The 17,677-nt window shown below is 29.0% G+C and overlaps 1 protein-coding gene across 1 annotated transcript in view; it reads left to right on the forward strand.

Annotated features, from left to right (window-relative positions):
- The window catches only part of LOC142325158 (atrial natriuretic peptide receptor 1), a 1,463,037-nt gene that overhangs the window by 297,168 nt on the left and 1,148,192 nt on the right, over positions 1-17,677 (forward strand). The window contains exon 2 of the mRNA XM_075366562.1: positions 10,458-11,128. Within this exon, the coding sequence (XP_075222677.1) occupies positions 10,600-11,128 (529 nt within the window). The 5' untranslated portion in view covers positions 10,458-10,599. The remainder of the gene's footprint in view (positions 1-10,457; positions 11,129-17,677) is intronic.

The raw sequence follows: 17,677 nt of genomic DNA on the forward strand, positions 1-17,677 counted from the left end.
GAGTTTAATCTTTAAATCGAAGTGAATTAAAACAATTCTTTTAACTTAGCAATAATTATGATAATGCACGAAGAACAGATTTAGACTAGGACAGAGTTTAATAACTCTGAGAGGGCAAACTGATACAATAAAAATGCTGGTAGACAAGAAATAGTTATTGAACGGTAAGCTAATGTCGTTTTAAGCAAGTTTTATCAGACACATTTGAATCATTCATTAAATTTCGTAAATATAAATTTATTATAAAATTTTAATGGGTTAATTAACTCATATAACGAACCTGATATTTATAATTTCCAGACGTACAGAAGCAGTATGGTGTAGGTATTCCCATTTTAAGGATAATTTATCAATATTTAAATTTTGTAGATCTTGAAAAAATATTCGGTTATATGCAATAGAATAATTTGTAAAATGTATTGAGAAAAATAAAATTAAGATAGAAGGAAATAAAAAAATATTTTTAATTTAAATAATAATACAGTAATGAATATAGTATAAAACCAATAACTCTGTATTCATTTTTTTTTTTTTTTTGTGAAGGAGGGGAAACTTTTTATAGGCACCGTGTGGCCTCATGCCCTATAGTAGTATCGAACTCTCCCCTGCGAGCCTACCCATTAAAACTCTTTTCTCACTATAACATGGGATGCCAGACCCATATTACGGTATTTTCACAGCACCCGATGCGTCTTGTCACCATCCGCGCTTCTATTGCTGAAACCACATCTCAAACTTATCTGGATCCTGCGATTTTTTTTTAAGTTTCGACCTCTTGCCGCTGCGGTCCTGCTTGAAGGAAGATTTAGAGGTAGTTATTCATCCATGGATATCTTTCGCCAACTTGGTTTGGATGATCTTAACCAGCATCGTGAAGTCGATGTGTCACGATCATTCGGTCTGTAACATAGTCCCAGCAATGACCTCTGCAGTAAGCACACCGAATTCCCTCCTGCATGCTTCACTATACTGAAGGAACCAATCGCACACGAACACCGTGTGTTCTCCGGTACCCTCTTCCCTGCAGTAGTCGCAATCCGCGGAGAGTCTCGGAGTCTGCGGACCCAAGTATGCCTTGAAACATCTGTGTCCGGTAAGAAACTGGGTCAACTTGTACCCTAGTTCATGCCGTTACGGCATAACCATCTCTGGAGGTCCAGGATCAGTCTGTAGGTCCATCTTCCTTTCGTCGACTGATCCAATCTCTTCTGCCACCTGCAGACAAGCGATGCCTCCGCATCCGCCTTACTCACTCCCCTGTACATTTCCTCCATCTTCCGAACGAGGGGATCCAAGGCCGCAAACCGGCCACTACGCCGGCGCATCGCCTAAGTTGGTCCTTTACCCGTAGCCTACCCGAAGGAAGACAGCCCTGTGCACCCGGCTAAGAATGGTATGCGCTTTCCTCCTTTGTAGCGCGACGGACCAGACTGCGACACCATACAGTACTTTCGAAAGCACCATGTAAGACAAGACCTTTCGCGTCGATGTGCGAAGAACCCAGATGTTGGCCATTATCCAACCGATCGCGACAGCCGGGTTTGCGGATTTGACCGACACTTCTTCTACTTGTCTCTGGAATGTGGTGTTGTGTATCCACACCCTTAGGTATTTGGTATTTAACTGCAGGGATATGTTGGACTACCATGGTACCGTCCCTAAAGGAAATTGGGGTCAGCTTACGCTTACCCGAGACTATAACTGGGTCTTCTCCGGCGAAAGCTGAAGCCCAATATCCTGCAAGCGCGACAAAATAATGCTTATCGCCTCGTTCCCAGTTTCCATCACCACCTGTTCCGACTTCACCGTCACCACGAGTGCCAAGTTGTCGGCAAACCCGATAAGGGCTACCCCAATGGGAAGCACGACGGGCAGGACTTCGTCATACACGATATTCCACATTGTTTGCCCCAACTCTGTGAAAAACCATAGCTCATCCTGATCTGTACTTCTCCCTCAACGGAAATATCCGTCGCCAATCTTTCGGAGAGGTAAAACTGGATTACCCTTCTTAGGTATGTACTGACACCACGACTTTTCAGTGCCTGAAATGTAGTGCCCCTCGGCACACTGTTGAACAACGCGTTTTTTTACATCAAACAAGATCACCGCTGGAATCAAACACGTATGTCTTGCACCCGATTTGGCGTCCCGGATGTATTCATTATTAACCAATAAATTTGAGAGGATAAACTCTACTTCTGTCCAGTCAAATAAAACTTTAAGGATGAAGTAATAATCTAACGAGAAAAAATGATAGTATTAAACTTCGTAGAGAAATTTTTTATTAGCTAAGAGATTAAAAAGTAATAAGTGAGAAGTATGAGAAAAGTGAGTAAATATTTAGATTCGAAAATTTAAGAGCACAACTCGATGAATTATTCTATTTACATACTAAAATGATAAAAACGGTTTAAAGGAAACATCCAAAAATAGCTTATATAAGTAAACCAGAGGTTTCATCCAGATGGTACATTTTAAACTTAATATTAAAAAAAAATATGAAATTAAAAAAGATTGTAAAATATATTGGAAGGTCAGAAAACAGATTGTTAATTCTACCACTAACTAGAATTATCGGTATTCTACTACTAATATTGGTAATTTTTACATGTTTATTTTATCATAATGTTTATGGCATAACAATTAATAATAACAAAATGGTGATGATTATTATTATTTCAATAACTTTTCGTAATTGTACAAATGGAATATTATAACTGGAAATCTTGTTTTTGTAATGAAAAATATATAAATGTATTTCCCTAATCATTAAACAAATTGAACATTACTTTTTATCGTAAGTTTGTTTGAAAACAATTTACTAATTTTCTAACTGATTATTTTTTAATTTAGTAAACTTTTTCATTCAATCATTATTAGTGAAATATAGTCAAATTCATATTGACATTTAATTAATTGGTTTTCTGTAGTATAGTAGTACTAAAATGAAATGATATAAAAAGTTATTTCTATTATTTTATTAGTAGTTAAAAAAAAAATAAGTTTTTTGTTCTAATCATCCATTCGTTAAATCGTTTTATAAACCGAATCTTTTGTATTCATACAACGAGTAAAACTTCCGCACAATAGCAGTATTAAATTAAAATTATGTTCTATTAAGTCATATAATATTTCACTCACAAATTGCTTTGTGCTGCTTTTCTTTGACTTTACAATATTTAACTCAATTAAAAATTCCTTCACTTTGTTTACATCGTTTTGGTTTTGATTCGATGAATCTAACTCTAAAACTTTCTTCACTAACTTTCCAAATTAAATTTTATATTAAAGTTCGATTCTTTATAACTCTGTTATTTATTACTTTATGTTTTTACAGCAAAATGAAGTTTATTAAGCTATTAATTATTAGTGTAATCCTAGTTCCATAAAGTTTAATACCTATTAGTATAGTAAGATTTTTAAATATATATTTTTTTGTTTTATATTTTATAATACAAAATTTTAACGCTTTCTTCTTTTGTTTACAATCTAGTTAACGATGAAACTGTGACCTAATTTTTAAAACGATTACGGAAATATTAAATCTAAATAAGAAGTTACAGTTATTAAATATTTCTTCATAATATTTTCGTTACTAAGTTATATATATATATGAATTAATTGAAGTAGATATTTCCTACTAAAATTATCTTCAGTTTCATTTGAGAGTGGTTTACCTTATGAAATGAGTGATAATATTTGAGCCTATTTAAACTTGAAGATTTATTGTAAATTCCTTTTTAACATCAAATAATAAACACATTATTTCACCCGAACGTTTATGAATTAAAGAGGGTGAGTTATTTCACCAGTTTTTATCATGGGAATCGTATGAAAAATTTATTCGTGTTCGTACATCGATATGAATACAAAATTTAGTCTTATTAAACGTAACCAAGAATTAGTATTGGTAAAAGGTTACATGAATAAAATAAGTAAGATAAAATTAAATAATCGTTTACGTAAAGTAAATATATAAAATGAAATGCGCATTTCAACTGTTTAAACATTATCTGTATATATTATTTCTGAAATTAATAAAATCATGTTCTATATTCACTAAAAAATTATGCACTCCTAAAGATGTATTACTGCCGACTATTTTCATCCTTTACAAAGTTCGATTCATTAAACTTTATCTGCTTGATTAAATTAACTGGAGGACTTAAAATTTTAAAATGAATAAGCTAAAATTATGATAACACGGATCTAACCCAATAATGTATATTCTTTAGTTAATTAAGAAAGTATCAATAGAAAAAACTTAATGGAAATAATATGAATAATTTCACTTCCCCGGCGAATATATCTAAAATAGTTATATTTAAGGGAAAATATAGTGATTGTGTTAGAAATGGGGTTTTGGGCTTTTTTCAAATCTTTATGTATTAGAGTCCAAATAATTCACCTAAATAAAAAAAACACTTTTTGCGTAAGTATGTGTGTCGCACTGCTTTTGGTCTTATATCTCAGAATTGATCATATTAATTCTTTTTTTCAAAATTCGTTTAGGAGTGGGGGATATCGCGAAAAACCAACTTCGATTATCTTCAGAGCCACCTTAAAATAGGTTTATAAAGCATTTTGTTATCTGAGTGCTGAATAATTTCATTGTGAGGTACAGGCCTGATTGCAATGAAGGATATTTTACAGTATGTTTATTTTTTTTAGAAATTACAGACGCACTTGTTAAACTTGAAAAATGAAAAAATCTTTAAATTAAAATTTAAAATTTTTTCATAAATGGTGGGTGATAGAAAGATTCTGAGTTCGTATTCGTTTTCAGCGTCAAAAAACAGATTAAATTATGTATAGCAGGTTAAGAAACAAAAATTATGTTTATCAGTGTTTATTAGAGGGTATGATTATAAAATAAGGTTGTTATTGAGTATGCTTTCACATTAGTAACATTTATTTAAAGTATGGTTATTAATCGACGTCAAAGTATAATATTTTGTATTTTGTAAGAAAAAAAATCGGTAGTGCAGTATTTGAAATACTTACTTTTTTTTCAGACGATATACCGATTATTCATTTTCTTAAGGAACAAAAGAGATCTTAATCAAGTAGTTCATAAAAAATTAAATATATTATATAGCTGATTATAAAAAATATCTATGTTACAGCCGTTGGGCATTTAGTTTATTTGTAAAATTATTTATCTGATTAATATTTCTAAAACAACATTCCTGTATCATGTCTAATGCAGATTTATTTTTCAGTCTAGCTAATTAGATTAATTTTGTTAATGTTATTACAAGATTTAATAAATTTAATACTGTAGGCCTTCTTGTTAATAAATTTGTCATAATTTTAGGCTTACAGTTCTAGAAAATATATTATAAAATGTTGAATTCATTGTTACCTTCGCACAACTTTTATAAAATAAAGTTGTGAAAGTTGTTCAGCTTTTGATTAATTATTATTATTATCTCTGTTTTAATATACCAATAATATTTAATTTTTTTCCATAACTCTCTGATCTCTTTTAGATCAGTAAAACTAAAGCGATCAATTCGACAAAATAATTCACCTATATTTTCATTATATAATACAAAAAGTTAGATAATTTTTATTTCATGTATTTTCTTATATACGTATATATAACATAACAACAAAATATATAAAAGTGAAGAAAACGTTTGTTTTCTATTAATATAACCTATAATTCTATTTAGTATAATCTATTTTACACCAAAAATATTCAAACATTTTAAACAAAGGTTTTCATTTCTTTAATAATTATTTTTATTCCTGTATAAAGAAAAATATTCAACTAGTTTTTTTCAAAAATAACAAAGAAATTACATTTTTTTTATAAATGAAAACTGTATTCATTTAATTTAATTATTTACTTATCAACGAAGAAACTATTAAAGTATAGCTAGAATACGATAGAAATCAATTTTTTTCGAGTGAAAATCTAAAAAGTAACCAGGACTGAATTTCAGTTATCATCCGATGAATGGCAGGCGTTATCACTCAACTGAGGTTCACAGTGTACGAGGCTCAAAAACAGTGCAAAGTTTCTCTTTTTCAGTTTTTTTTTCTATTTAATACGAAACATATTTCGTTTTGGTGTGTAGCTAATCTGAATAAATAATCAACGAAACATTTTATATGTTCTGTATGTTAATTTTAAACAATTTGCAAAATATTTCGTAAGCAGTCAGTTTTGGTCTTTTGTTAAAAAAATTATTTAAAATAAATTGAGTAAATTATGTAGAGTATTGAGAACGAAGAAATTTATCCATTTCATCCAATCTGAACTGAAAATTACTTAAATTTTTAATATAAAAGATTTATATCGTAGCAAGTAGTACTAAAACCTGTTTCTTTACTGCGCTGCCAGTACATTAGTATGCAGTCTTTAGTCTTTTCCAAAAAAAAATTTAAAATTACTTATTTTTTCAATATTTTATATTCGTTATCAAACCAACCTCTAAATTCGCTAATATACAGTCCAGATTTTCTTTATCCCCATAGTAATACAAGCATAACCATTTTATTATTATACGCCTCATGAACGGAAAAATAATATTTAATTTAAAAAAAATTAACTTACATAAAACTTATTCGCCAAATCTATATTTGCTTTAGTATTAAAAAGGATACGAAAGTATAAGTTCTGAATAAACATTTCTTTCGTTTAAGTTATATAAGATGTGAATTTAAAGTTACTTTCGTTAAAAATGTAGCATAAATTGGGTACTTTTATTTTTTATTACCCGAAAATCTTTTGGTTTGTTATTATAAGATATATTTGTGAAAGGAAATCGTTATTAATCTACTCAGTTTTTAATTTTTTAATTAGTAACTCATTAACTCCAGGTATAACCATGTAACTCATTAATAATAAGTTATCTGGCTTTAAATTTAAGCTTTCCTTTTCCTTTTAGCGCTGTATCTCTTTTTAATTTAATGATCAGTATACATACAATAGTGTCTAATTCGAAATCATGTATTTGTATTTGTACTGAGGATTATACACAATTATTTAGAAAATAAATATAGAATGGTTGTTGAATTTAATAAAGGAATAAGGGAATGGCCATCAGTTGATATTTTATTTATTCTTTATTTCCTTTTATATTCTCCTTAAGGAATAAACAAATAGTTTAGTTTAAATCGATTCCAATGTAAAATTATTTCTGTAGTTAATATCACCAGCCTTTATTACTAAACACATCTTAATACAAAGAGTATTCTAATTTTATTAAACAAGAATATCTGCGTCATATTGTTTATCCTCCCAATTATATTATATCCTTCCAATTATAGTTCATGCCAGTGCCACTTATAAATATATGTATATTTTCAAATTATTAATAAACTTTTAATATTACTTTTCTTTTTTTATGTAGATATATTCTTTCATGTCAAATTCAAAGAGAATACGAGTGTAATATTTATAAAACAAAAAGTATAAGAAATGCTGATGTTTAAAAAAAAAACATTTTTGATCTATCATGTGGTCAAAAAATTCTATATATATAATATAAAGTTCTATATGTAAAATTTGATTGATTCTTTTTGCCAAAAGATAAAAGATTCACGTTTTACCACATACATATATACGTTCATGTTTTATAAACTAGAATATAAAAGATAGTCGATATTCAATTGAGATATCATTCGTCAAGATATTGTTCTATCTGTAGAAATGAAATTGAGTTGGTGTCTTTCAACTCTTAATATTCTTCATGAAGCATCAAAAGAGTTCATTACATTGTCTTAAAGTAATTGTAAGGTAAAATAATAGTTCAGCTAAAAAGGAGTTTTTATTTACTCTAATTAAAATGGTTTAAAGACAGAGAATTAAAAAAAAATATAAATAATTTTCCATTGATGAATTAGCTAATTAAATTTATTTTGTATTTATGGAATTAATTTTCTTAGATATTTTCTTTTTTCAATCTTTTGAACACGTGATAAAATTTTAAAATAACATAAATAAACGGTGTATTGGTAATTAATTAAATTGTATCTTAATGTTTTTTTTTACTGTCTAGTATAAGCCGTTTACCACCCTACTTTTGCAATCTTTAATTAAATTAGAAGTCGCATCAGCACTTCCTTGGCTGTAAAACTAAACATTACAAGGTTTTTAAATTAAGTTAATTCTGGCAGATCCTTGTCATCTGTTTCCTAAACACATTTTTTCCATGGATTTTTTTATTATACTGCAATGATGTTTAAAACAATTTTACATTTCGTTCCTTATATATTTCCTATCATCGTTGTTTATTTTGTCTTGCCTTTCACTGAGGGAAAAAGCATATTTTAATTTTACTTTAAGTTCCACAGTATAACTTACGTATTCATTTATAAGCAGTATGTAGATAAAAATTTCAAATTAATATTGTAAATGTTTTTTTTTGTTTACCTATTGATTAATATGAATTTATACGATCACTTGTGTTGACCATTAGGTAGGTTACTTCATTTTATTTTGGTTCACTAAATTTATTTTTATTTTCATATATTTGTGCAGTTTTCATCAGATATGATGAAAAATATCTGTAAAACCTATTTAATTTTCTAGTCCACGTTTTTTTTTTTTTAACTACTTCAGCATAAAAATCGTTTCCCTCAACGTTCATTCAGTTTTCGTCTTAATATTTCTTCGCCTTCCTTTCAATAGAGTTTCATGCAGACAGTTTCCCATTCTTTATTAGAGTCCTTTTCCTTTATCTTTCTTTCTGTTCTTAAACTTTTTTTTGTTTTTGTAATAAAACACATATTTTTACCTTATTTTTGACTTCACATTTTGAAATTTTTAAGGATTTCATATTACTTTTTTCTGTATAATAATCTATAGCGTATACTTTTATACGTGTAGATTGACGATACTTTACTGGCCTCCGTGGCGCGAGTGTTAGCGTCTCAGCCTTTCATGCGAAGGTACCGGGTTCGAATCCCGGTCAGACATGGCATTTTCACACACGCTACAAATCATTCATCTCATCCTCTGAAGCAGTACCTAACACTGGTCCTGGAGGATAAAAAACAGATTGACGATACTAGAGTCTCGGCCTTTCATTCGGAGATCCCGGGTTCGAATCCCGGTCAGGCATTGCATTTTCACACGCTACAAAAATTGTCATTCATCTCATCCTCTGAAGTAATATCTAACGGTGGTGTTGAGGTCAAGCACAAAAAAAAGAAAAGATTGACAGTACTTAAAAAATATTTTTTAAAGGTCTTAATAATAATGAAAATATCTGCAAGTATAATTAATTATATAAAATATTATTATTTCTTGATAATAATAATAATATCTGCAAAATGAGCTTTTTCGTACTTTATTATATGGGTATATAATATTGGTTTTGAATTGCATTTAATTTTTTTTTAATTTAATCGTCCGTAAATATTTTCGTGACATTTAATTTATATATACAGTTGTCCCAGAAAGAGGTATACGATTTTGACTTAATATCACTCACCAATCCCTCCACCGATTCCACTAAAACGTTACAGAGTTTTTAAGAAAAGTTTTGAAAAATGATCTTTGAAAATTTCAACCTTCTAGGATTTATAGAAACAAAATGGCGGCTTTCAAATAAAAACATCAATATCACATTGAAATTGATAATATATATACATATACGATATTTATTGGTATAGAAACATCAATAACCACATTTTTATTCATTACAAAGTACCTGGTAAAATTATTAAAAACAGATGATGTGTTGTTAAACAGCTGTTAAAATTGAATAAAACAAGTTAATATTTAGTCATTATCATGAATAATTAACTAACTGTTTTTTAATTATTCGAGTTCTAATTATCATGTATTTTAATCTTTTTTACCTGCTATTTTGTGATGAATAAAAAATGTGGTGTAACTGAAATTGATGTTTTTATCTGAAAGCCGCCATTTTGTTTCTATAAATACTAGAAGGTTGAAATTTTCACAGAACATTTTTAAATAATAATGCATTAAATATTTAAATCAGCATAAGTAAATAATTTTAGGTCGGCTTAACTATACGACATTTTTCATCATGTGTTTTCCGTAACGAAAGTTATTGAGGGATGTAGCCTTTCTTTGGTGAATCCATAATAAAAAATTAGAAAATAAAACAAATGTATATTTTGGTTTTTACAGAATGTATTTAAACGTGATAGCTATTTCGATACACAGTACCTTCCTTAGAATACACGTACAGAATACACCGCAGAATACATCTATTCTATACGTAACATTTTAGGAAAATATTGTGTATCGTAACAGCTGTCATTTTTCAAATAAATTCTGCGAAAAAAAAAGTTATGTTATTATTTTACAATTTGAAAGGAAAATAAATAAAATGATATTTCATGCATAAAATTAAATCGTAAAAATGTTAAATGAATAAGAGAAAGAGAATAAGCTACCAAAAATGAGGCAAATATATATTTAACTTTGTTCGTATTTTTATAGATTTAAATAATTTTGATTTCAGGTGGTGTAAACAAACGAAGAAAAAATGTCCATTGTATAACAAATTATCGTATTCTTGTATTATGTTTAAATGGGGTTTAGTCGTATTTACGTGTGTTTTAAATTAAATAATTTAGGTAAATAAAATGGGTTAGCTTTTAAACATGGGCTTTGGTGGTTTACGATCGGGTGTAATTCCAGTGGTACGAATGGAGGATGTATTAATGATTAATCGAAGAGGTTCTTCTTCATTTTGTAGAACTAAGTTAAAATCATTAGAATATTTTAATAATTTTATTTGGATAACAGAATTGATCGCTGAAAGTATATTGATATTGTTACGTTATGTATTTGTCGTATGTGCAGTTTTTATTTGCGGTAGAAGACAAAACCGAAGACAAAACTTTGTTAATTGTATAGCGATTAGAGTATTAATTTTGGGTAGTATTTTTACGGAAGCAATGGCCTCTTCGCCTGGTACATTACGTTTCGCTGTTATCGGTCCGAATTCAACAATACATGATCAACCACCATTAGGTCTTGTATTACCGACTGTAGAAATGGCGATAGATACAATTAAAAACCCTGAAACCGGTTATTTACCTGGTTGGAATATAGAGCTCCATCATCGTGATTCTAATTGTTCTTCGACTACAGGAGGGCTTGCTGCCTTCGACCTGCATACAGTGGCAGGTAATTATTAAAAACTATATTAAAATACTACTTTTAATAATAGTACAAAAAGAATGAACAAATTTTAGTATTAGGTTTTGTGAGCGTACAAGAAAAATCCTAAAAATTAATTAAATATTTGTAAAATTGGACAGTTGAAAAAAAAAAAAAATGCTGTCAGAATACGTTTACTTTTATTTAAAACGCAACTAATTATTTATTAAATATTTTGTTTTTATTATTATAATCACCTACATTTTAGTATCAGTGAAAGATTGTGATTAAGTGGAACGTATTTCTAAAATCATTCCAATGTAAGTATTGTCATATAATTTACTTTACGCCGTACCAAATGCCTATCAGCTTTACGTCATTAGTTTTCACTCTTAACAGAAAATACGTATTATTTCCTCTCACATTCTATCAATGTGCGTGCAATTTAAAGGTGTATGAAACTTTTTGTTATTAAAAGTAAAAAAAAAAAAAATAACAAAGTTGTTTCCTGGCATTGGTTATATATTGGAAAAATAATGATACATGAAAATAGTTCAAAAAATGGATATATTTTACTTTTTTCTGTTCCTCCAGCCCCCCAAAATCACCTACCAATAAAAATTTTATTTGTTAAAGTTTACTATGTTAAATGAACGAAAATAAAAAAAAATTCCATTGAAAAATGGAAAACCAGTAAAAAGTTATCAAGATTTCTTTATTTTTGGGGTGGGGGTGGGTGAATTATGAGAAATTTTTTTGTAATATTATTATTAAAGGTTTAAATAAACTAAAAAAAGTTTAAAAAATCTCAAAAAAATCAATATTGTTGATTACCTCTCCCATCCCCAATACTGCTCCATAACTTTTTTTTTTATCAACTTGCACTAGTATGGTGCTTAGAAAGTAAAAAAAAATTCGGTTGAAAAATATGTAATGAATAAAAAAATAGTTTTTTCGATTTTTGGGAAGAGGAGAATTTGGTGGGAAATTTTTTTTTTATAATGGTAAGATAAGCGTGTATGCATAAATTGAGCTTAATGGAAATATTGATTCCAAACCTTTACTCACAAATTGCCCAATATACACGAGTCTTTGTCCCAATTTTCATCAAAATTGGTTTATATCTAGTCAAAACTTATTAATTTTCAAACACACTAACTTGCATATAAATGTACGAACATTACCTCACACTTCTTTTTTTGTTTTTTTGAAGTCCTGGGTCATGAAACGTCGAGAAAAACGCGTTCCCCATTTTTTCCCCATATTTTCCTTCTAGTAGCATAGCAAAAATTGTATCCATTCATTGTCTTTTGTTGGCCGGTGATTATAGTATAAAACGTTATGTAAAGCATAGAAATAAAATTACTGATAAAGTACGAATTAAAATTTTTGCATATAATCTTACTCGCTAACCAAACTAGTTTGTTTCTTGTGTACCGATTTCCTATAGGAATATTATATTTTTCTTATTTGTGAACCGATAAATGTGTTTAAACACTAAACAACACAGTTCATTATCTGAATTAATTTTATTATAATTACGTCACAGTAATCATCACTAATTTTTTTTCATCTTTTTTTTTGTAATGTAGTAAACCTTTTGGCACCAATCATACATTCATATCCATATATCTTTATTTTTTACAGATAAGCATTTACAAAGATGTAACTGCTAGATAAATTACTACCGGTAAGTGTAATAAGTAGTAATGTATTGTTCAAACGTGTTTCTTTTATTTAACTTGTACGCTCACGTGACAACCTATTTAAAACTCATATACTTACTTGAATTATATATTTTACTTTTTTCACGGTTTTAAACCTAAGTTCAATATTTAAGAAAAAATTTACTGTTTAAAATAATTTTGTAATTAAAGTTATTACGATTAATTAATGTTTTTCACGATAAATTACAGTAAAAAGATATGAAATTTAATGCAGTACTTAAAATTTAAAATATATTAATTGTCATGTTAATAATATTTATTAAATTTATAAGAATTTTAATTACATGTGAATTACGAAATTTAATGAGTTTTTAAACAAAATTAATAAGTTAATTTAGAACATGACAGTAATTTCAGCCATTTTATAGCACTTATTCAATTACAATAATTTAATCTGAAAATCTATAATAATAACAGTAATTATTTTTTAATTAAATTTTTGATGGAAAACTGTAAAAAATGTTCCAGTTTTTAAACTTAGGTTATTTTAACATTTTGGTTCAGTTTAAAATATGTAATTTAAATTTAGATATACATTTTTTTTTTTATAATATTGCATCATTTTTTAAATTTTTTGTGTGAAGAAAAATTAATTTTGTTTTGAGAAAATATTTGTTTGTTATACAATATTACAGTCTGATACACGAGTTTGATTACTTATATTCATTTATATAAAGTTAGGGTTTATTTGAAGTGTACGAAAAAACCAATAATATTATCGGAATTGTTTGATCAAGTGGATCAAACAAGTTAGAACAACATTCCTTTCCTACAAAATTTAATTATATTGTTAAATTAATAACGGTGGTATGTATTTCTTTTTTTTGCATCATTTTTCTTAATTTATGTTATTTTTTTTTTTAAACAAGTAGGGAATTTAATTTTCCACTTAAAAATTAAATATTAGTAAATAAATTTAATATAAAAAGACTATATTTGATTACGTAACGTTTTTCTCTATATTTTTTGAAAGATTCTATAAGTTTTACAAGTTCTTTAAATTTTTTAGGTTAAATTTATTACAAAATAAAAATAAGATAAAATTGTGTTATTATTTATTTCTCTTGTTATAACTTACGTAAATAATTTAATATAGAGTGGGTTTTTATTGATGTAAAAGTATGATTGCTGAACTGTGATATCAAGACTTATGAATGTAATACAAGATGGAATTTAATTCCGAAGTGCTCGAACGCTTTGAATTCAATTGTTGGTAAGCGGTTTTTTATATATTAACTTTAATTATACACTTATACCAACGGGCCATGCTTAACAAAATTATAACCAAAAATCAATGGTGTTAAAATTGTTCAACTTTCTTTTTTTTTGTCTTCAGTCATTTGGTGATGCAGCTCTCCAAGATTCCCTATCTAGTGCTAGTCGTTTCATTTCAGTATACCCTCTACATCCTACAACCCCAACAATTTGTTTTACATACTCCAAACGTGGCCTGCCTACACAATTTTTCCCTTCTACCTGTCCTTCCGATATGAAAGCGACTATTCCAGGATGCCTTAGTATGTGGCCTATAAGTCTGTCTCTTCTTTTAACTATATTTTTCCAAATGCTTCTTTCTTCATCTATTTGTCGCAATACCTCTTAATTTGTCACTTTATCCACCCATCTGGTTTTTAACATTCTCCTATAGCACCACATTTCAAAAGCTTCTAATCTTTTCTTTTCAGATACTCCGATTGTCCAAGTTTCACTTCCATATAAAGCGACACTCCAAACATATACTTTCAAAAATCTTTTCCTGACATTTAAATTAATTTTGATGTAAACAAATTATATTTCTTACTGAAGGCTCGTTTCGCTTGTGCTATTCGGCATTTTATATCTTTCCTGCTTCGTCCATCTTTAGTAATTCTACTTCCCAAATAACAAAATTCTTCTACCTCCATAATCTTTTCTCCTCCTATTTTCACATTCAGTGGTCCATCTTTGTTATTTCTACTACATTTCATTACTTTTGTTTTGTTCTTGCTTATTTTCATGCGATAGTTCTTGCGTAGGACTTCATCTATACCGTTCATTGTTTCTTCTAAATCCTTTTTACTCTCGGCTAGAATTACTATATCATCAGCAAATCGTGGCATCTTTATCTTTTCACCTTGTACTGTTACTCCGAATCTAAATTGTTCTTTAACATCATTAACTGCTAGTTCCATGTAAAGATTAAAAAGTAAAGGAGATAGGGAACATCCTTGTCGGACTCCCTTTCTTATTACGGCTTCTTTCTTATGTTCTTCAATTATTACTGTTGCTGTTTGGTTCCTGTACATGTTAGCAATTGTTCTTCTATCTCTGTATTTGAACCCTAATTTTTCAACATAAAACTAAAACTTCACAAAACTATAGCTAACATAAGATTTAATAAAAAATGTTTAGTTAGTAACACAAAAATATAAAAATTAAAAAAAACACCAAATCCGCTAAAATTACTAAAAAGATGTATGAAATATTACGGTTAAAAAACAAAATAAAAAAATTATACAATAAAAGGAATAATTTGAATAAACTGTATTTTAACAGTATTTTGAACAGTATGCATTCGGATTTGATTTTTGAATTGGGATACGTAATTTTTCGTGAAATATATGATATTTTCGATTATAAAATTAATAGAATTATGAAAATATACAGGAATTATATAAAACAGGAAACTTAATAAGATAATGGATGATAATTCAAGGCATAATAATGGTGTAATTTACGATAATACAATAGTTCAGGAAGATAAATACGGAGCAGACATGTCAACACTACTAATATAGAATTTAGTGATATGAAATTGAAGGTTTAATCACGTTCATATAACGTTTAATACGTACACGCATATAAATCTAATTTAACAACTTAAAATACAAACAAAATTATCAAAAATACAATTATAGATGTAGAAAACAATATATTCAAAATTGACAACATAAATAATGAAAATAAATTGAGATATTAGTTGTAAATGTTACTGATAATATTAAAAGTAACAAAATATATTATCAATATAAACACATAAATAATAATTATCTTGTATACAAGAACGAAAAATAACAAATTAAAAGGAAGTGATTCATTTATAGTTTTTTTCCTGTTTAGCCTCCGGAAATCACCGTCAGGTATTATACTTCAGAGGTTGTAGTACAGTCAATTTGTATTTTTATTTGAAAATCGTTACCTACCGATTGCTGTTTTTTCCATATGTTAGGGGTGATGAGGGAAGCTTAACTCCAGATTTTTAACACCCCCCTCCCATAGATTTTTTGAAAACTCAAAAAGTTTTTGAAATGCGTTTTTCTCTGAATTTATGTTTTTTAGAGAAAGGTTTTACAAACAAAAAATGTAGAGGACATTCTCTTCTACAGTTAATGTCTTTGAAGTTATGGCGTATAATTTGAAATTGAAATACTAGGCGGCGCTGAAGTTGTATAAAACGAGTTTTTTCACCGGAAAAAATTGTTTTTCGTTTGTATTGCATTTGAAAAAGTTATTAATGTCAAAAAAACAGACAACTTTTATTTACACAATTTTCTTTTACGACTTACCGTTTTGGAGCTGTAGCTTGTGAAATTGTAGTGAATTGGGCACGCGATCGAAACCGGTCTAGTCGCTGAACAATGCCAATCTCCCCGGCTACAGTAACAATAGGACCGCTGCGTTGCCATTGTACAGCTATAACTCTGGAATGCTAAGTCGTACAAGAAAATTGAGAAAAACGCATTTCAAAAACTTTTTGAGTTTTCAAAAATCTATGGGAGGGGGATGTTAAAAATCTGGAATTCAGCTTCCCTCATCACCTTTAACGCATGGACAAAAGATCAATCGGTAGGTAAGGATTTTCAAATACAGCCTATTTTGATGACAAATTGCCTGTACTAACGAATGAGGATGATACTATGAGTGTAAGGGAAGTTTAGTCTTCTACAGTCTTTCTTTCAGTCTTTTATCTCAAACAATTTCTGAGATGTGTAGGTAATTGAAACCCAACCACTAAGGAACACCGGTATCCATGATCATGTATTCAAATCCGTATAAAAGTACCTTCACTAGGATTTGAACGTTGGAACTCCCGACTTCGAAATCGGCTGATTTGCGAAGACGCGTTCACTATTAGACCAATCCGGTGGATTGATTCATTTGTAATTAAATCCGTCAACACTAAGACGCCGGTGATAATGAATAATAATATATTTATATTGAAAAAAAAACAATAATTTTATAGAAAAAAATTAATTTAAAGAAATTAAGGATCCTATTAAAAAAAAAATATATATTATTTACAACATTAAAAAATAAATATATTTTTTTAAAACTGAACATATTCAACAAAACTTTAAATTAATTAATACAAAGACCTCTACTTTAAAAGCATTACGTAAAATCCACAAAACATATATGCCCATTAGACCTTTAACAAACTGTGTTAACTCACCAGCCGGCTCAACAATCAAGTATTACCCAGCCCAGGGGAGTGTCCTTGCGACTCTAATGAGCCTCCCCACCTACCGGCAGTACGTTTGGCATGGCAGGTCAACTCGCCGGTTCCGGATCTTTTCCTTACTCTCATCTTGCCTCTGCCTCTAACCGCTAAGGCCAGGGACACCGGGTCCGGCTATGCCGTTCCCGGGCCCTGCCCCAGCAGCCGGGTCTCGGTCTTTTTTTTTTTCGTAAAGTAATTTCTTCCACTTCTTGTAATCTGCTTCCTTTTCTTGTATAATCTCAGCCACGAGTATCTCTAATATCAGCCATTCCTCTTTACCTCTCAACATATACTTTGTTTTGGTTTCCAGGGTAATCTCGTTTATGTTATATCTGGCTTTTAGACCTCCCAATGTGCGCATTCAAAAAA

This window comes from Lycorma delicatula, chromosome 5 (assembly GCF_047948215.1).
Source record: "Lycorma delicatula isolate Av1 chromosome 5, ASM4794821v1, whole genome shotgun sequence".
Lineage (NCBI taxonomy): Eukaryota > Metazoa > Arthropoda > Insecta > Hemiptera > Fulgoridae > Lycorma > Lycorma delicatula.